Source organism: Macaca mulatta, chromosome 1 (genome assembly GCF_049350105.2).
Source record: "Macaca mulatta isolate MMU2019108-1 chromosome 1, T2T-MMU8v2.0, whole genome shotgun sequence".
NCBI lineage: Eukaryota > Metazoa > Chordata > Mammalia > Primates > Cercopithecidae > Macaca > Macaca mulatta.
Window position 1 is genome coordinate 237,282,658 of NC_133406.1, and position 19,505 is coordinate 237,302,162.

The following is a 19,505-nucleotide window of genomic DNA, read 5'->3' on the forward strand; positions in this document are numbered from 1 at the left end:
GAGGACCGTGCCTTTCACCTGTGCCCCTCTCCAGGCAGGGATGGTGAGTCAGGCTGAGCTAGCAGGTCATCCTAGAGGTAGCCCCTTGCAAGGTCCCTGACCCCAAAGTCCAACATGGGGCTGGAAAGCCAGACAGACCCTGTGGGGCCAGCTGGCTGGGGGATGCAGGTTGCTCCCTCTTCCCCGGCCCCAGCCTGCCCTGCCGGCCTGTACGGCGACAACTGTCGACATTCCTGCCTCTGCCAGAACGGAGGGACCTGTGACCCTGTCTCAGGCCACTGTGTGTGCCCGGAGGGCTGGGCCGGCCTGGCCTGTGAGAAGGGTGAGTCCTGGGCGGCAGAGGAGGGACATACCCCAGCATGCCTGGTGCAGCCCTGTCTGCAGGCCTAGGAGGGCTCCCAGGTCAGGGGGCAGCGCCCTGGGGTGGGGGCTTTGGCCCTGTGTAAGGGAAGCATGAGCCAGAGTCTCCTGGACCCAGGAGGCAGGACCCTCACCCTCGTGCCTGCCTCTGTTCCTGTAGAGTGCCTCCCCGGGCACGTCGGAGCTGGCTGCCCGCACAGCTGCAGTTGCCTCAACAGGGGCCTGTGTGACCCGCGCACGGGCCGCTGCCTCTGCCCGGCCGGCTGGACTGGGGACAAGTGTCAGAGCCGTGAGTGGGGCGGGGCAGCAGGGCAGTCTGGAGGCCCTGCTGAGAAGGGGTGTCGTGAGCCTCATTGCAGGGCTGAGGACTGTGCCCGGGGCGGGGCCTCACCAGGGGATCTGTTGTCCTGTGAGTGCAAGAGCTGCCGTCTGAGCACCAAGGGTTCCTGTAGGCGGGGGCTCAGCCTAGGAAGCTGGCCTGTGGGGAGAGTGCTGCTGCCTTGCCTTGGCAGGGGTGTGTGGCCCCGGCCACCCCTGTGGTGGGTGGAACGGAGGATGCTCTGGGGCTCGGGGGCCGCTGCTGCTTCCTGCATGCAGAGAGGGGCCCCTTCACCCCTTGTCCTGGAGCCTGTGCTGGCTGGGGGCCTCCTGCCAGTGAGGGGTCTGCCTGTGGCTGCTGTGCCAGCAGGGCCTGGTTCACCCAGCAGGGCCTCGGCCTCTCCAGAGCCCAGACATGCCAGGGCAACACTGCCTCATTCCTCAAAGCTCCGGCCTCCCACCCAAGCCCCTAACACCAGCCCCCTTCCAGCAGGGGCGCCGTCCTCACTGCTTGGGGTGCAGCGTGGGCGGCCCCTTGCTCAGGGCCGGAGCCTTGGGTCTGCTGTCTGAGGGAAGCCTGGGCACTCGGCTGGCCTCAGGGCTGTCGCTGGCTCCCGTCGCCTCAGTGCTGAGCCCCAGCTGCCATCTCCCTGCTCCTTCGCCTTCCATGGGGCGGGGCCGCTGGAGGCTGAGCTCTCAGCCCTGTCTGGTCCCTGCAGCCTGTGCCAAGGGCACATTCGGGACTCACTGTGAGGGGCGCTGTGACTGCCGGTGGGGAACCACCTGCCACCATGCCACCGGGGCCTGCTTCTGCCCTCCAGGGTTGGGGGGACTCGAGGTGTGAGAATGGTGAGCACAGCCCCCAGTTCAGCCAGCACCGGGTGGGTCCTACCCACAGCATCCACTCTGGGCCTGTCCTGGCCCACAGATCCCCAGCAGGCCCCTCCCAGGAAGCCTCCCCATCCCTCATCTTTCTGCAGGCTGCCTGCGGGGCTGGTTTGGAGAGGCCTGTGCCCAGCGCTGCAGCTGTCCACTCGGCGCTGCCTGCCACCACGTCACTGGGGCCTGCCGCTGTCCCCCTGGCTTCACTGGCTCTGGCTGCGAACAAGGTAGGTGCTCCCAAGCCCCCACCCCGAGGAGCGACTGGGTCGGGGGAATCCAGAGAGGCCACCTGTTCCTTGATTGGGCTGGGCCAGGATCGACCCTGCCTGTCTGCACCCAGCCTGCCCACCCGGCAGCTTTGGGGAGGACTGTGCACAGACGTGCTGGTGTCCCGGTGAGAACCCAGCCTGCCACCCTGCCACTGGGATCTGCTCATGTGCTGCTGGCTACCATGGCCCCAGCTGCCGGCAACGTGAGTGCTTCCCATGCCCACCCAGGGGCTCGGGAGTCCTGCTGGGCCAGTTCCCCTGGTCCCCGGGAAGGCCCTCGTCTGAGGGGGTGGAAGACGGAGGGTGTCGGGGCCTCACGAGAGCTGCCTTGCTGTGTTCAGGGACACTGGGGAAGCTCCAGCCCCAGCCCCTGCAGCTAGCCCTCTCCCTGCAGGATGCCCGCCCGGGCGGTATGGGCCAGGCTGTGAACAGCTGTGTGGGTGTCTCAACGGGGGCTCCTGTGATGCGGCCACGGGGGCCTGCCACTGCCCCGCTGGGTTCCTCGGGGCGGACTGCAGCCTCAGTGAGTGGCTGGTGGCGGCAGGGCTGAGTGGTACCTCCTGTGTCTCCGGGGCGGGGCCAGCCAGCCTGCAGGAGGACGGCCCCCAACTGCCCACCTCCCTGCCCTTCAGCCCCCTCTGGCTGGGCCTGGCCCCAAGTGGGACTAAGCCAGAGGGGCAGCCCTGGGGGTGTCTGTGACACCAAGTCCCCACCAGGCTTCTGCTAGCTCTGTCCCTGCACCTGCTGTGCCTGGTGACCTGCGCCATGTCTGCCAGGGGCTTGAGCACAGCCGGGCACAGAGGTCAGCTGGGCAGCTCAGCTGTGGCCAAGTGTCCTGCCAGGAAACAGGCCTTTTCCCGGAGTCGTGCAGGGACTTTCCCCTTCTGGAACCCGGCAGAGCTGGCGGGGTGGGTGGGGGTGGCAGTGAGTCGCTGCAGAGCGGGTGGCAGCGGCCGGACCCCCAGCAGGGCCCGTGGGTGGAAGGGAGATGCCAGGGTGGGTGCATGGGAGCTGGCTGGCCCCACCCTGTCTGGGGCAGACCCAGGGTCCCCTCACCCCATCCCATCCTGTCCTATCCCCCCTCCGGGGTTGACTGGGCAGGGAGAGAAGGGAAGCCAGCCACGCTCACCGCTTCCTCCCCGGCAGCCTGTCCGCAGGGCCGCTTCGGCCCCAACTGCACCCGTGTGTGTGGGTGTGGGCATGGGGCGGCCTGCGACCCTGTGACTGGCACCTGCCTCTGCCCCCCGGGGAGAGCCGGCGTCCGCTGTGAGCGAGGTGGGTGTTCAGTCTGGAGGGTGTGCTCACGGGCCCCTCAGAGATGTCACTGATGAGCCATGGGGATGCTGGAGGGTGGGCCCAGCCCAGGCACCCACACATCCTGGCTGCCACCGGCTCCCCACTTGACCGTGGGGCTGAGGCGAGAGTGCTGTAGCTTGTGTTGACTGTGCTGCCCTACTTGGGGGGATGGACCGTCCCACGACACCCCAGCCCCTGCCTCGACACTCTGCTCCCGAGGCTTAGGCCACCCAGTGACCCCACCCTCATCGAGGTGGCCGTGAGGGCTTCAGGTTCCTACCCAGCGCCTGCCTGGCCCCTTGCAGGAGGGACCGGGTGGCTGTCTTCTGCCTGAGGGTGGAGTCCTTCCGGCCCTTTCTCCCAGACCCAAGGCCCAGGGACCAAAGTGGAGGCGGGTCTAGAGCACAGTCCAGAGTAGAGAGACGGGCTGGACCCAAGGGACAAGCGTGGTGGCTCCTGCTCCCACAGGCCCAGTCCCCATAAACACAGCCACAGCCTCTTGGGCTGGTCCCACCCTTAGTCTGCATCAAGGGGCTGGCTGCCCCCCACACCAGTTCTTGGCCTTTGGGACCCGTTGGGAGCCTGTGGCAGCAGAGGGTTCAGGATCCCAGGGCCCAATCTCCAGCCAGGATGTAGCCTGGCCCCGCCTCACTGCCAGGAAGGATAGTGCCATTGGGCTGGTCACCAGGCATCCAGCTGTAACAGCAGGGCCGCAGCTGGCCACCTGAGCCCACGGCAGCCCAGCCATGTTACTTCTCAGGCCTGGAGGATGTCCACTGACTCCCAGCTGGGAGACAGCTGGTTCACAGTGGGCCGCTGCCTCCATGAAGCCTTCCGTGAATCCCTTCCTGCAGGCTGGGCAGGCGCTCACCCAGCCCCTCCATGACTGAGCCACCCTCAGTTCCTAGACCAGGCCTGGTACTTGGCAGCCTGAGATGACCAATGAATGAGAGGATGCGGCTGGTGCCACTCCCTGGCATGTGCCTGTCCAGCAGGCAGAGACTAGCACTGACAGGCCTCAGGAAGCATTTGACTGTCAGCCTGTGGGGACACGTCCCCAGAGGGAGCCCAGCCCTCGGCCAGAGCTCCAGGCAGCACCTGCCTTCTGTCCCCAGGCTGCCCCCAGAACCGGTTTGGCGTGGGCTGTGAGCACACCTGCTCCTGCAGAAACGGGGGCCTGTGCCACGCCACCAACGGCAGCTGCTCCTGTGGCCTGGGCTGGACAGGGCTGCACTGTGAGCTGGGTGAGTGTGTGGGGCCAGTGGGACCCCAGCATCCCCTCAGGGATGTGCCCTGGGCTGCCATAGGGTTGGGCAAGGCTGGTGCCTGAGGACTGTCCGCCCATTTCTCCCCGCCCTGCTCTGTCCCCAGCCTGTCCCCCTGGGCGCTATGGAGCCGCCTGCAGTCTGGAGTGCTCCTGCCGCAACAACAGCACGTGTGAGCCCACCACGGGCACCTGCCGCTGCGGCCCCGGCTTCTACGGCCAGGCCTGCGAGCACCGTGAGTTGGGGGCCTGTGCAGCTGGGCTGGGGCCCCTTTCAGCCACTGTCCACTCCTCCCGTGTGGGTGATCTGGATTGCAGTGAAGTAGATAGGTGGGGAGCCAGCAACAGCGGGGAGGGACGAGGAAGGGCAGGAGGGGGCTTCTCACGGGTCCCCGAATTGGCGGGTTTTACTCACTCTGGGCAAACTGGACATTTCTGCCACTGTGTGCCCTTGTCTCATGGTAACTGGCATCCTTCAGCCTGTCCCCCTGGCTTCCATGGGGCTGGCTGCCAGGGGGTGTGCCAGTGTCAACATGGAGCCCCCTGTGACCCCATCAGTGGCCGGTGCCTCTGCCCCGCTGGCTTCCACGGCCACTTCTGTGAGAGTGGTGAGTGCTTCATGCCCTCTTCCTCTCCCCACCCTGAACCCCCGCTCCCTGGCCCCATCCTGTCTGGGTACAGGGCAGGCGGGGGACACTGAGCCCACTGCCCCCACCAGGGTGTGAGCCAGGTTCATTTGGAGAGGGCTGCCACCAGCGGTGTGACTGCGACGGGGAGGCACCCTGTGACCCTGTCACCGGTCTCTGCCTTTGCCCACCAGGGCGCTCAGGAGCCACCTGTAACCTGGGTGAGTCTGGGGTCCTGCTCAGGAAGGGCGTGGGTGTGGGTCTCCAACAGTGACCAATACTGATTGGTTGGGCCCTACCTGTGCCAGTCCTGGGCTGGGCACTGTGCCCTCCTATGGCCTCTGCACCTGGCCCATGCCCTCTGGGGGGATTGGAGTCAGCTGCTGGGACATGCAGTGCCAAGCACGGCACTCCTGCTGGAGCCTTAGGCCAGGCTCTGCCCTGTGGGTCCCACAACGTCCCAGGAAGGCCATGGTCATGGGAGGGGCTCTGGTCGGGTGGAAAGACTTCCCTGGATGGGGGGATGTCGAGGGGGCTGTGGCCCCTCCAGCCCAGAGGGCCCCACCTGAGGATAGGAGGCGCCCACCTGAGGATAGGAGGGGCTCACCTGAGGATAGGAGGGTCCTACCTGAGGATAGGAGGGGCTCACCTGAGGATAGGAGGGTCCCACCTGAGGATAGGAGGGGCTCACCTGAGGATAGGAGGGTCCCACCTGAGGATAGGAGGGGCTCACCTGAGGATAGGAGGGTCCTACCTGAGGATAGGAAGGGCTCACCTGAGGATAGGAGGCGCTCACCTGAGGATAGGAGGGAGTCACCTGAGGATAGGAGGGGCTCACCTGAGGATAGGAGGGGCTCACCTGAGGATAGGAGGGTCCCACCTGAGGATAGGAGGGAGTCACCTGAGGATAGGAGGCGCTCACCTGAGGATAGGAGGCGCTCACCTGAAGATAGGAGGCGCTCACCTGAGGATAGGAGGCGCTCACCTGAGGATAGGAGGCGCTCACCTGAAGATAGGAGGCGCTCACCTGAGGATAGGAGGCGCTCACCTGAGGATAGGAGGGCCCCACCTGAGGATAGGAGGGTCCTACCTGAGGATAGGAGGGGCTCACCTGAGGATAGGAGGGAGTCACCTGAGGATAGGAGGGTCCTACCTGAGGATAGGAGGGGCTCACCTGAGGATAGGAGGCGCTCACCTGAGGATAGGAGGCGCTCACCTGAGGATAGGAGGGTCCCACCTGAGGATAGGAGGGGCTCACCTGAGGATAGGAGGGGCTCACCTGAGGATAGGAGGGCCCCACCTGAGGATAGGAGGGTCCTACCTGAGGATAGGAGGGGCCCACCTGAGGATAGGAGGCGCTCACCTGAGGATAGGAGGGGCCCTGCTGCTGGGGCTGCATACCTGGCCCTGTGGCTCTCAGACCTGTTGTGCCCTGAGGGGGCATCCCTGACCACTGGCTCCCATTTGCCCTCCTGGGGCAGGACAGGAACACAGTGGTGACTGGGTGTGTGCCTCGGGCCTGGGCTTTCTCATGCAGGAGCTCACTGGCTGCAGAATGTAGCTGAGGAAGGCAGGGCAGGGACTGTTTACTCCTCAGGGGAAACCGAGGCCCAAGGTCTTAGCTCCCACACATACCCAGGCGGAAGCTTCACAGCACCTGGGCTCTGCCGGGGCCCCCTAGGCCCAGGGTCCCTGGCGCAGGAAAAGCAGGGATGATGCTCAGGTTTGTCTCCCACCCCCCGGCCTTGCAGATTGCGGAAGGGGCCAGTTCGGGCCCAGCTGCACCCTGCACTGTGACTGCGGGGGTGGCGCTGACTGCAGCCCTGTCAGTGGGCAGTGTCACTGTGTGGATGGCTACATGGGGCCCACATGCCGGGAAGGTGAGCTGGGCTCCCTGGGGAAGGGCGGGAAGGCACCATCCTCCCATCAGCACCAGCTCCACCCTGGCCAAGGACCCCTGTCTCACTCACTGCAGAGTTGGCCAGGTCACCCTATGGCTCTTCAGTCATAGTGAATGTCATCTGTCCCCACCTGGTACCCAGAGTGTCACTTGGCTTCCGATGGGTGGAGTGTGAGCTTCACAGTCACTTAACCAGGGCACGGGGTGGGCCATGCTGCCAGCCGGAAACGGCTTTCCCAGCCCCAGCAGCTGCAAGGCTGGGCTGCAAACTGCACCGGCGGCCTGAAGAGGGTCATGACCCCATGGCTGGACCGGACTATCCACAGTGTGGGTGGACGCTGGCTATCCCTACCCCTGCTGCCCCCCACACACATGCACCAGGGTGCGAGGGTGTGTTTGTGCACGAATATGCAAGTGTGAGCAGCAGGGTATGTGTGCATGTGTGCCAGTACATGTGTGGCATCCAGTGTGTGCCAGTCCATGCATGCAGTCCTGCACTGGCAGCAGGCACCTGTTTGTGTCAGTGCCTGTGTGTTAGGTGTGCATCAGTGTGTGAATGTGGCCAGTGGGTCTGTGCAATAGTGCCCGCATGTGCTGCAGGGGGCAAAGGCATGTGTGCCAGGCATGTGTGAGCGTGCACCAGCACCTGTGTGAAGGTGACTCCTTAGCACCTAAGCCCTTGAGGCTGTCCTGGAATGTGCTCTCTGCCTGCAGGCAGTGCTTTTGGGATGCCCCCACCCCTCTGGCCAGCCCAGACTTTGCTGCCCGCCCCTTCGAACCGTGTACCCCGCAGCAGTGTTGGGAAAGGTGGTCTCTGCAGAGGGAAGTGAGAGGCAGGCTTGGGGCGCGTGCAGGGCAGGACACGTGGGCGGGGCAAAGGCCGGGCGCCAGGCTACAGGCTCTGCCTTTTGGCTAACTGGGGATTTCACACTTGGGGTCCTCGGCTTGGAGGCCCCCAAATCGTCTTGGCTTTGTGTATGTGTGCATCTGTTTGTGCCTTTCTAAGGCAGTCCTGGCTGCAGATTGTTCAGAGCCTGAAGACAGGGGAGCCCCGATCTCGGTGGAGTGGGGCGGGGCGGGGCGGGGCGGGGCGGGGCGGGGCGAGGAGGGGCGGGGCAGCAGCCTGTGCGCTGGTGCAGGGGACGAAAGGCTGTCCGGCAGCGGCATCTAGTGGTCAGATATGGTGCTGCACCGCCGGCTGCCGGGCACCTGGGCTGGGTGCTGGGGGCAGTGCCTTGACGTTGAGCTGGAGGCCTCGGGAGCCTGGGGCCTCATGGGCAGGGTCTTGCTGGGCGTGGGGAGTCCTGGGTCCTGTGCCCTCCCCTGGAGTGGACTTGGCTTGGCGTTGGGTAAAGCCCCTGATGTTATGGGTAGTGGGGGTTGGAGGGGCTGAGAGCTCTCCTTTGGGGAGAGGGAGAGCCCCTGGCCGCCCCTGTTCCTTCCCTGAGTGCAAAGGAGTGAGAAGGGAAGGAGGCTGTGCGGGGAAAGTGAGGTCCTTGAAGCCTGGATGGGGTCATGCCTGGCTGAACTCAAGGCTGGGGGTACTAACATGGCTTGCCCTCTCTCCCCTCCAGGTGGGCCCCTCCGGCTCCCCGAGAACCCGTCCTTAGCCCAGGGCCCAGGTAAGGGGTGTGGGGAGTGCCTGTGGATTTGCCAGAAGGGTGGCTTATGGAAAGTCAAAGCAGAGTGCTGAAGTATAATCTGGGCCCCACAGGGCAGCAGCTGCACCTGGGACCTTGGGGCCCAGGAATCTGGAGCTCAGAGACCAAGGCCAGGGCCAGAGCTGGGAAGGACAGGCTGGGAAGGACAGGCTGGGAAAGACGGGTGGGCCCCGCCCCACCCCACCCCACCCCGCCCCACCCCGCCCCGCTGGGCTGAGCTGCTGAGGGAAGGGGTGGGAGGGGGAGGTGCCAACCCAGAACCCAGTCTGTTTTGGGAGCACCCGTCCCGCCCTAGACTGGGCCTCCTTTCTCCTTTTCCCCAGTAGCCACGCTGCCCGCCTCCAGCAGACCCACGTCTGGGAGCAGTGGACTAGCGAGGCACTAGCAGAGGCGCCCCGTGGAGCCCGCCTCTCCATTCCAGCCAGACGGGACCCAGGCCTTTGGTGACTACTGAGGACACTTCATGGGCCCAGAGCTCTTGGTACTGCCCTTCCTCTGAGGGCCGTGGAGGGCTGTGGACAGCCCAGCAACCTGTTGCTCTTGGAGGCTGGTATGGCCTTGAGGAGGGAAGCCTTGCATGGCCGCTGGAAGAGAGGCGCCGCCTGGCCTGGCTCTGCAGAACCCAGGGGCACGCTCTGGGCCTGGGCTGAGAAGGCCCCACTCTCCCTGCGGCTCTGAGTTGGGCTGAGGACAGGTGTGGGCGTCAGTGTGGGCGCAGGTGCAGGCACAGGGCCACCGTCCTCCAGGCAGGCTTTTTGGTGCTAGGCCCTGGGACTTTAAGCTGCCCAGCCCGTATTTATGTAAAGGTATTTATGGGCCACTGCGCATGCCCGCTGCAACCCTGGGATCAGCTGGAAGCTGCCCGTCATCTCCTGCCCGATGCCCAGAAACCCTGATTCAGGTCTGTAGGGTTCTGCGGGCTCACCAGGCTGCTGGCACCGGTACCGTGTAAACCCAGGAAGGTAAAGGAGCAGGCAGCCTCCTCGTGGCCTGTGTGTGTGCTGCGTTACGTGGACTCTGTGTGGGCTCCTCCCTGGGGCCTGGCCAGGATAAGGGTGCACACGGGGACCTCCCAGTGTACCTGGGACCCTTTGCAGGGGTGGGGGTGCCACACAAGTGAAGAAGTTGGGACTCATCTCAGTTCCCGGTGCTATTGGGGAGAAAGCTGGGGCTGCATTCATTACCACTGAGACCCCCTGAGACCCAGAGAGTGGCTGGTCCCGAAGAATGGCCCAGGGGGAGGAAGGCTGGTGTGGAGGGGCAACCTGGACTGAGGCCGAATTCCCTTAGGCCCACCCCACCCACCCCTACCTAAGCATCAGCAGTCGGGGGGAGGGGCTCCCTGGGTGAGTACAGGCCGACCCTCCTGAGCACCTGGCACTCATGGGCTGAGGCTGATGTCTCCTGGAAGAAGGGCCCAGAGTGGACAGTAGAGGCAGAAGGTAGAGGCGGTGGCTGGGGGCTCCTCTGCAGGGTGGGGTGGCCAATGGAGAGGGCTGCACTCAGACTGCAACACAGGATGCTCTCTCCCTTGAGAAGACCCCCTTAGGGTCTGGGCTGCTGCCCCCCATCACCCTAAAACCAGCCAAGGTAGCTGAGGCCCCAGGGCAGAGGATTTCACCAGCAGCAGGAGGAGGAGTCCAGTGAGCTTGGTTGCTCACAGACAGCAAGGGAGCTGTCACAGAGGAAGCCAATGAATGGACCGCCGTGGGGAGACTTTGAAGTAAAACAGTGATAAGGGAGGGCAGGATGGTGGGGATGCAGGAGCAGCAGACGGAGAGAGATGGACTGCGGTGCAATGGAGTGTGGAAAACGCACACTGGGAAATGAAGCATCCAGCAGATGGGGTGAGTGGATACAGCTCAGGAGATTCTCCCAGAAGTAGCAGGGAGGCGTAAAGAGAGACAACGTACAGAAGATAGACGAACGGAAATGGGTAAGGGAGGTGTTCATTCACCTCCATCTAACTGCAAAATACAAAAATAAGAAGTCATTGACATGAAGAACGATGACCAAGACATTCTCAGATCTAAAGGTGAATGATCTCAGTCAGACTGGAAATGCACAAGGTGGAAAAATAACAAAAAAGCCATAAGACCTTGAAGAACATCAATGTCAAAGATAAATTCTAAAGTCCCAGAGAAAAAAGAATGAGAATCGAATTGACCCAAGACTTTACGCGAGAAACACGGAGAGCCAGAAAACTGTGATGTTCCATCCTCAGAGTTTGAAGGAAATATTTGAAGCCTGAATTTTATGTCCAGCTAAACTATCAAGGGCATGCAAAGTCTATGTTATTCTTAGGCCTTCAAGGCCTCGGCCGTTTTTCTACAGAAAAGCCTGATTTGAAAATGCTCTTAGAGACGTTCTCCAGCCAGAAGAGAAAGCAGCCAGGAGGGTGCTATGAGATATTCAGTCACCACAGTTCCCAAATGGCCCAGCAATTCAGAGAATCAAAATATCCCTATTACTCCCCAGTGGGAACCCCCGAAAGTCTCAGCATGGTGTGAGGGTGTGGACGGGGGCAGGTGCCAATCACTCATCCCGCTCAGTGAAGACACATGTTCAGCTACAGGAAGCCATAAGGCAGGCTGAGCTTCTGCCCACCCGGAGGAAATCTCAGCTATCCAACAGCAGTCAGGAACAGAGGAGAATAAAGCAGAATAACTAGAAAACAGGCTCACAGATCCTAATGCTAACGGTTACAAATGACAATGGAAAAACAAATTCCTGACCGTATATTATATAGTTTCAAATAGCTAGAAGGAGGATACTGGACGTTCTCAACACACATAATAAACGTTTGAGACGACGGTATGCTCATTACCCTGATTTGATCACTAGACATCCTATGTATCAAACATCACTGTGTATCCAATGAATAGCTATAATTATTGTCAATTAAAAACATTAAACACAGACTAGACTGCATTAAAAATATACTAAATAGTATTTTCACTATAAAAGACATGCTTCAAAGGGTAGAAATACACGCAGAGTAAACCAAAGGAGAATTGGGGCAGGCGTTTGAATATTTCAAGGTGAGAAGCATCATGATAGTCTGTAAATGTACATACACATATATGCACCCAACGAGGCTCAAACATTCATTCAGCAGTGATGGATAGAACAGGTCGAAATAAATCGCTGTCATGGGTGATTTGAATGTACATTTTACAAAAACCAATGGGTTGGCTGGGCACGGTGGCTCACGCCACTAATCCCAGCACTTTGGGAGGCCAAGATGGGCGGATCACGAGGTCAGGAGATTGAGACCATCCTAGCTAACATGGTGAAACCCCGTCTCTACTAAAAAATACAAAAAACTAGCCGGGCGTGGTGGCGGTGCCTGTAGTCCCAGCTACTCAGGAGGCTGAGGCAGGAGAATGGTGGGAACCCGGGGGGCGGAGCTTGCAGTGAGCTGAAATCGGCCACTGCACTCCAGCCTGGGCGATAGAGCGAGTAGAGCGAGACTCCGTCTCAAAAAACAAAAAGAAAAACCAATAGGTTAAGAAGGTGCGCTTTATAAAAACCCATCTGTTAAGCAAGTAAGTTAGCAATGATAACCTGAATAAGCTTGAACACACATGGTACATCTGTATTTATCCTTACATGTTTACTGTATTGACGTATATGTACTTTTCAGTGTAACAATATGTATGAAGTTAAGGGGTACATGTGCAGTTTTGTTACATGGACATATCGCATGGTGGAAAAGTCTGGGCTTTAGTGTTACCATTACTGAATAGTATACATATCTGCCCACATCCCTCCCACCCTCCCACCCTTCCAGTGTCCAATGTCTGTCATTCCACTGTCTGTCTGTCTGTACATGTTATTTAGCTCTCACATATAAAAGAGAGCATGCAGTATTTGACTTTGTTTCTGGGTTATTTCACCTAAGATAGTGGTCTTCAGTTCCATCAATGTTGCTGGAACAGTCATGATTTCATTCTTTTTTATGACTGAGTAGTCATCCATGGTGTGTGTGTGCATGCAAACACTGCATGTCCGTACTACATGGAATGTATATATATATATGTACAATTCACACATGTGCGTGCACACACACACCTCCACACACCACATCTTCATCCAGTCATCCACTGATGGACACAGGTTAATTCCCTATCTTTGCTAGTGTGAACAGTACTGTGATAAACACATAAGGGTGAGCATCTTTTTGATATAATGAATTCCTTTCCTTTGCATAGATGCCCCGTGGTGGGATTGTTGGATCGAATGGGAGTTCTATTTTTAGTTATTTGAGAAAAACCATAGCGTTTTCCATACAGGCTAAGCGAGTTCCACCAACAGTGTATAAGCATTTCCTTTTGTCTGCATCCTCAGCAACACGTTATATTTTTTGACTTTTTAATAATAGCCATTCTGATGGTGTGAGATGATATTGTGGTTTTTTTATTTTTTTGAGACAGGGTCTCACTCTGTCACCCATGTTGGAGTGCAGTGGCACCATCTCAACTCACTGCAACCTCCGTTTCCCGGGTTCAAGTGATCCTCCCACTTTAACCTCCCAGGAAGCTAACTACAGTTGCGAGCCACCATGCCCGGCTAATTTTTGTGTTTTCTTTTTGTAGAGACGGAATTTTGCCATGTTGCCCAGGCTGGTCTCGAACTCCTGAGCTCACGCGATCTGACCGCCTCAGCTTTCCAAAGTGCTGGGATTACAGGTGTGAACCACTGCACTCGGCCTCGTTGTGGCTTTAATTCACATTTCTCTGATGATGAGTGATACTCACACTTAGGTTTCTGTGTATAAACTTTATATTCAGCAAGTGGAGAATAATGGAATGCTTAAGAAAACCAAAATTTCCTTCTTTGAAGACTAAGAAGCAAGAAAACACCTTGCAAGACTGATTTTTTAAACACGAGAAAAAAATACAGAAGAATCAACTGCAGACACAATAGAGAAGAAGGCATAAAAATTATGAGCAACTATCTACCAATAACTTGGAAAACACTTAGAAAAATGATAACCTGGGGGAAAAATGCCGAGACTGGTGTAAGTAAAGGTTAAAATTGCATATCAGGCGGTGGCCTAAGAAGAGATAAGGAGCCACGGGAGAGCCGCTCCTCCCTCTGCCCAGCCCCAGGAATCCTGGCACAGCTGTAGCGTGCATGGTTACACCAGGTGTACACCATACACTTGTCAACCAGGACTCGTTCCAGAGATTTTAAATGGCGGAAAAACAGCTCACCTCATCCCACAAAGGCAGCGGAAACTTGGTTCTAAAACCAAGAGAGGACAGTAACAAGGAAAGGTAACTGCAGACTCATTCTATGTAGGCAAAAATCCTAAATCAAATATTAGCTATCCAAGTAAGTGTATTTTAGCAAGAACACTGGCCTGACGCAATGGACCAGATCAAAATCAAGGACAATTTCACCTCAGAAGATGCGTCGGTGCATTTGGGTGAGAAGAGAAATCAGATGACTGTACTGATGGCAGCAGAAAGAACGTTGGACAGAGTTCAATGCCTGTTTGGGATAGAAATTCTTGGAAACCTGCCAAAGGACCTTTTTTTTTTTTGAGATGGAGTCTCGCTCTGTCGCCCAGGCTGGAGTGCAGTGGCCGGATCTCAGCTCACTGAAAGCTCCGCCTCCCGGGTTTACGCCATTCTCCTGCCTCAGCCTCCCTAGTAGCTGGGACTACAGGCGCCCGCCACCTCGCCCGGCTAGTTTTTTGTATTTTTTAGTAGAGACGGGGTTTCACCGTGTTAGCCAGGATGGTCTTGATCTCCTGACCTCGTGATCCGCCCATCTTGGCCTCCCAAAGTGCTGGGATTACAGGCTTGAGCCACCACGCCCGGCCCAAAGGACCTTTTTAAATAGTGGTTAGGTGCAAATGTCATGTTTAGGGGAGAAACCGATGAATTCAGGTCTGTCCAAAAGATGCCGCCCAGCAGGGCCTGCTGTGCCCACTGGGGTGACGGTCGTCTGGTCCTGCTATACCTCCTCCCAGCCGCCTACTCTTCACAACCCTGCCATGACATCCTGTGTCTTTGCTAGGCCTTCCCCATCACAGCACGAACTCCAGAGGCAGGGGCTTAGCTGCACACCCGGACCACCCGGAACTGGACCTGGGGAGAGCACGATGAGTGCCGTCACAAGAGTGAATAAAGTCAAATCAGAAGATGCCGGCATCAGCCTCGCTGCCCCCCACCACCCCAGCAGAGCCCCAATGGCCGCAGGCAGTACCTTCAGACAAGGAGAAGCAACTGAGGTATAAGGATCCCAGAGGAAGACACACCTGCCGTGGTTCTCAGGGGACAAGATTCTCTCCACAGAAAACCCCAAAGGGCTAACAGACATTGTTATAGCTGATAAGGATTCAGCAAGGTTGGCAATAAAATCCTATAAATCATGGAAAATGTACAACATGTGTAAAACCTATAACATCAATAGTGCTTCAACACCGACAATAACCAACAAGAAAACTACAAAACAAGACACCGCTCAGCATCGCAACAAAACCTGTAAATCTACAGGAATGTATCTGGCAAAAGAATTTCTGGATTCTTTCAATTCTTCTAGTAGCGTTTATAAAGACCTCAAAAGGCCTGAACAAATGACAACTGGAAGGCACATGTGACGTGAAAAATGTCACTTCCCAGCTATGTCGGATGCGTTCCAGTTTGCTGGAAAGGCTTAGCAACGGAGCCCACAGGTGGCATCTGGTGGGCAACCTGCCATGTCTAAAACGGACAAAGGTCTGGGGTCAAGAATGGCCGAGCTGAACCAGAGAGAGGAGGACTGAGCTGAGCCGGAGAAAGGAGGACCCAGCCAAACCAGAGGAGGATCGAGCTGAGCCGGAGAGGGAAGGAGATGGGCAGAATTCACAGAGACCCCACAGCCAAGGCCAAGTGTACGGAGAAGGCCTATCTTGCCAAGACCAGAGATCTGCACATCAAAACACCGGTCAACGGCTTACTCCCACTAGCAAAAGTTGGAGGCAGAGGGCTCTGAGTGAATGTGGGGTGAGGATCCCCCCAGGAACCACTGGGGTCCCAGGGCCAGCCCTGGAGCCGGCGGCAGTCGGGGCATCGGTGGCCCTGGGGCCCAGCCAGCAGTGCCTCTGCCAGACACCAGGTGGCGCGAGGGAAGGCGTGCAGCAGGCTGGGGAAGGGGAGTCCCTGCAGAGGACACTGCCAGGGCGGGGCATGTTCCGGAATGTTCCAGAGGGGCCAGATGAGCAGAGCGCCACTCAGATAGATCCTAAAACATGGTTGGGCAAGAGCAGGAACTAGGATGAGGTCATGTGTGTGCGCACCCTGTGTACAAATTCTCTGCCGGTCACAGGACAGCAGTAGGGGCTCTGTGGGCTGAGGACGCACATGGCACACGGGATGGGGTGGCGGGGACATGGGGGTGGGATGGAGGGACGTGCTCACTGTGAGACTCCAGATCTGACAGGTGACAGACCCAACTGTGCCTGTATAGACAGACTGGTGGCCTGTCCCATCTCTGGCTGGATGGAGGGACCGGTGGCCTGTCCAGCCTCTGATGGTTGTCCTGGCCTAGCTGGGGCGGCCTCTCCCACCTGGCTTCTGTGCCCCTGTGAACCACACCCCCCTGGCTCGCACAGCCCCAGGAGAGGTTAGGTGATGCCAGTCTGGACCCAGCAGTGTCCAGGGCTGCCCGCCCAGGGCTGGGCACTGAAGTTTGCCAAGATGAACCCCAGCCCTCGGCCTGGGCTGCCCCGAGCCTGGGCTATCCTGCCCTGGGTGGCCTTGGGGACGGGGCTTGGGTTCAAGGCCTCAGCAGCAGCCCCCTCCCACTGCCCTGCATCCACACAGCCCCCACGGCATCCCAGGTCAACCATGACCTGCAGGATGGGCTGGGACACCAAGCGCCGCGGGCACCCTGGCACCCTACTCGGGACACAGGCCTTGTTGGCTAGACGGGTGTCTTTAGAGCCCTGATAGCCCCCTGCAGTGGGGCCCACTGACCCCTGCGGTGGGAAGAGGGTCTTTGGGCCTCAGTTTCACCCCCTGCAACAGGAAGGTCTGGACCTACCTAGGCTGTGCGGCTGCACAGGAGGGCTGGGCCAGGCAAGTGCTGCCTCCCGGGACCCCTCTGCAGCTGAGCCGGCGTGGCAGGAGCTCCCACGGGACCCCTATTATCTGGGGACTGCGGGCAGGGAAGTGTCCCTGGGTCCCAACACTGAAGTATGGGACGGGCTGAGGTTCCATGAGGAGAGTGAGCAAGAAGACCCTGGGGAGGGGGTGGTCGTCCTGGGGGTCCAGGCTTGCTCTGTCCTGCTGAGGGGGCCATGGCACCGGGGCCAGTGAGGGCAGCACCCCAGGCTGAGCAGGGGCCCTCGGAGGGGCGTGAGCTGACACTGGTACTGGGGACAGGGCTACACAAGTCTGTGGCCCCCTCTCCTGACGCCCCTCCTGCCCAGAGGTCTCGCCCCTGCCTGGGCCCCCACACCTCATTGGCAGCCTAGGCCTGCGCTTCCTGACTCCTCCTGGAGGGGTTCTTGTCCTGAGCAGGCCTGAACCGGGCCCTCCCCCAGTTTCCCCAGATGCCCCCAACAGCCTGGCCACTGTCGAAGCAGGACAGCCACCCAGCCTGGGCCCGGACCCCCTTCCTGCAGGCTGAGCATTATCATTGCCCGCTGAAACGCAGAGGCTGCTGGAGCCGCTTGCAGACGGAACTGAGGTGCAGAGGCTGAGTCACCTGCCCCAGGTCACATACGCGAGTGAGGTCACAGAGTCAGAGGCCAGGCGTTCCAGACCCACCTTGCTCCATGAGCTGAGCATGAACTTGGCAGTGAGAACCACCAGGAGGCTGCAGGGCAGCTGGGTTTACACGAAAATGCTGCCCCCTGGCCACCAGACACACGCACACAGAGACAGACATGCTAGCACATGTGTACACACCACATGCCAACACACATGCCCTACCTTGGCTGCCAGTTTGCTCCCACAGCAGCTCCAGGAAAAGCCCAGGGAGTAACCAGTTCACAGGCGGGATGGCGGAGGCTGGAGATGGCCATGTCGGGAGTGGAGGGGCTGGCCCCATCTCGGGATTCTGCTCCCAGGTTCCTCCTCTTTCCCAGAGCCCTGGCTGTGCCCCACCCTGCGAGGTGGCCGATGACCAAAGCCCTGCCCAGGACAGTCCTGCGTGGGCTCTGAGCCTGGCCTGGGCCATTGCTGCTGCCCAAGGCCATGGAGGTGACCGGGAGAGGAGCTGGCCCTCCGCCCACTGCATGGCCCTCCAGACCTCGCCTCCTCCCCTGAGCCCTGGTCCAGCAGGCCGGGGCTAGGAGGAGCTCGTTCTCTCAGCCCACCCCACCTCTCATGCACCAGGTCCTGCAGCTGCCCCAGGCCTGGGAGGGACGGAGGGCAGCCACCCATCACCATTTCTGGTTGGCATCTGGGGTAGATGAACCCCTGACTTTCCTGCAGAAGCCAAGGGCCCCAGACCCAGGAGGATCAGGGCAGATTCTCAGGTGTATGCTGGGTGCTCCCTCCCTAAGGACAGCATTACCCAAGCCCGCAAAGGCAACGGGCATTGGCGTGGGACACAGGAGGGCTGGCAGGGGCTTTCCTGGGACAGAGAGAACCAGTCCTCCTCTCGCCGTGCCAGCCCAGGTCAGCCGACTGGCTCGGAGACTGCCTCTTCTGCCTGCAGGTCCCAGGACGAGATGGCTGGGAGGAAAGGTTGGGGCCTGCCTCCAACCCCGGGGACACTGCAGAGGGATCCCCAAAAGTTCTACTGAATCCCTGAGTCCTCTAAACCACTGGCCAGCCTGAGCCCTGCAAGGCGCAGCTGTGCTGCCCCTGGGTTCTCAGCACACAATCGGGCCACTGGCCCTGTTCCAATGCTCCAGCCAGTGGGCAGACTGACCACACCAGGGGCAAGCTCGGGGCAACCACGCATGAGGGGGTCGGTACTGGCCCACAGCACCCAACACAGGGGGGCCATGTCCAGGGGGCCCAGTGCCGGGCTGCAGCATCCCGAGTATGTCCCTGGAAAATGTGTGGCCACGGCCTTTGCCTGGGCTCAGAGTCACTGAAAATCCAGGTTCTTAAGAAATAACTTTAATGTATTTAGAAACCTCAAAACCGAAATCTCCCTGCCGGGTCCCCGCCCTCCAGCCAGTCCCCCTCTCAGAACGTGGGGCACTCCTGGGAACTCAGGGTCCTTCCTGTCCCACGTGGGGGTAGGAAGGGCATAGGACGAGACCTCACATTGTCCCCAGTAATCGCTCATGGTGGCCCCTGTGCCCATCAGTCTGGGTGGAGTTGCCCCGTGGGTGCAGCGGGGAGGTGGTGGGGCCCAGCAGCTGAGAGAGGCCCAGCCAGCCAATGGGACTAGGCTGGGCTCCTTGGGACACGGCGTGGCCCCCTCGAGCTTGACTAGGGGTGCCTCTCGAGGGACATGTGATCTTCCTTCTGTGAAGTGTCCGGAGCCCGGCACCACAGTCACAGGGTCTTGGGAAGCCCCAGGGAACCATACTGGGTCCTTGAGACAAGCCCCTCACACTCTCTGTAGCCAGGCACGGCCACTTGCTGATCAGGGGACAGGCTGTGCTGCCGCCGGCTGGCCTCACCAAGGCTACACGTCTGTCTCCACCCGCAGACGCTCCATCCTGCGGACATTGCCCTCCACGGCCACACGGCTGGTGATGAAGCGGGCAAAGTCCTCAGGGAACCAGCCTGTCTCTCCGTCCCGGAGCCTCTCGCCGTAGAGCCACCCTGAACACGGATGGGGTGGGAGGGAGGTGAGAGGAAGGCCATGGGTCCCCCGGCCCCTTTGAGCTGCTGTGCATGAGCACGCCAGGGCCAGGCTTCTCCTAGAACCGACCACCCGCTCCTGCCTCAGAGCAGACAGCTGCCGAGGCCTTGCTCACGGTCACCAGGCTCCCGGCCCCTGCTCTGGTGCTCGCCACTGAGAAGG

At 59.6% G+C, this 19,505-nt stretch overlaps 2 protein-coding genes across 35 annotated transcripts in view; one reads left to right on the forward strand and one right to left on the reverse strand.

Moving 5' to 3' along the window:
• MEGF6 (multiple EGF like domains 6) overlaps positions 1-11,495 on the forward strand; it is a 123,240-nt gene extending 111,745 nt beyond the window's left edge. For 6 of the 32 annotated variants that reach the window (XM_077978538.1, XM_077978556.1, XM_077978583.1 and 3 more), the window contains 13 exons: positions 194-322; positions 521-649; positions 1,659-1,787; positions 1,901-2,032; positions 2,224-2,352; positions 2,976-3,104; positions 4,241-4,369; positions 4,497-4,625; positions 4,869-4,997; positions 5,108-5,236; positions 6,767-6,895; positions 8,490-8,537; positions 8,900-11,495. In XM_077978538.1, coding sequence (XP_077834664.1) covers positions 194-322; positions 521-649; positions 1,659-1,787; positions 1,901-2,032; positions 2,224-2,352; positions 2,976-3,104; positions 4,241-4,369; positions 4,497-4,625; positions 4,869-4,997; positions 5,108-5,236; positions 6,767-6,895; positions 8,490-8,537; positions 8,900-8,961 — 1,532 coding nt within the window. In that variant the 3' untranslated portion in view covers positions 8,962-11,495. The remainder of the gene's footprint in view (positions 1-193; positions 323-520; positions 650-1,658; positions 1,788-1,900; positions 2,033-2,223; positions 2,353-2,975; positions 3,105-4,240; positions 4,370-4,496; positions 4,626-4,868; positions 4,998-5,107; positions 5,237-6,766; positions 6,896-8,489; positions 8,538-8,899) is intronic. The other 26 variants (XM_077978571.1, XM_077978607.1, XM_077978621.1 and 23 more) reach the window with 12 other exon arrangements.
• A 7,135-nt stretch (positions 11,496-18,630) lies between these two features.
• The window catches only part of ARHGEF16 (Rho guanine nucleotide exchange factor 16), a 29,258-nt gene continuing 28,383 nt past the window's right edge, over positions 18,631-19,505 (reverse strand). For all 3 annotated transcript variants that reach the window (XM_001082733.5, XM_077978771.1, XM_028840869.2), the window contains exon 15: positions 18,631-19,303. In XM_001082733.5, coding sequence (XP_001082733.4) covers positions 19,164-19,303 — 140 coding nt within the window. In that variant the 3' untranslated portion in view covers positions 18,631-19,163. The remainder of the gene's footprint in view (positions 19,304-19,505) is intronic.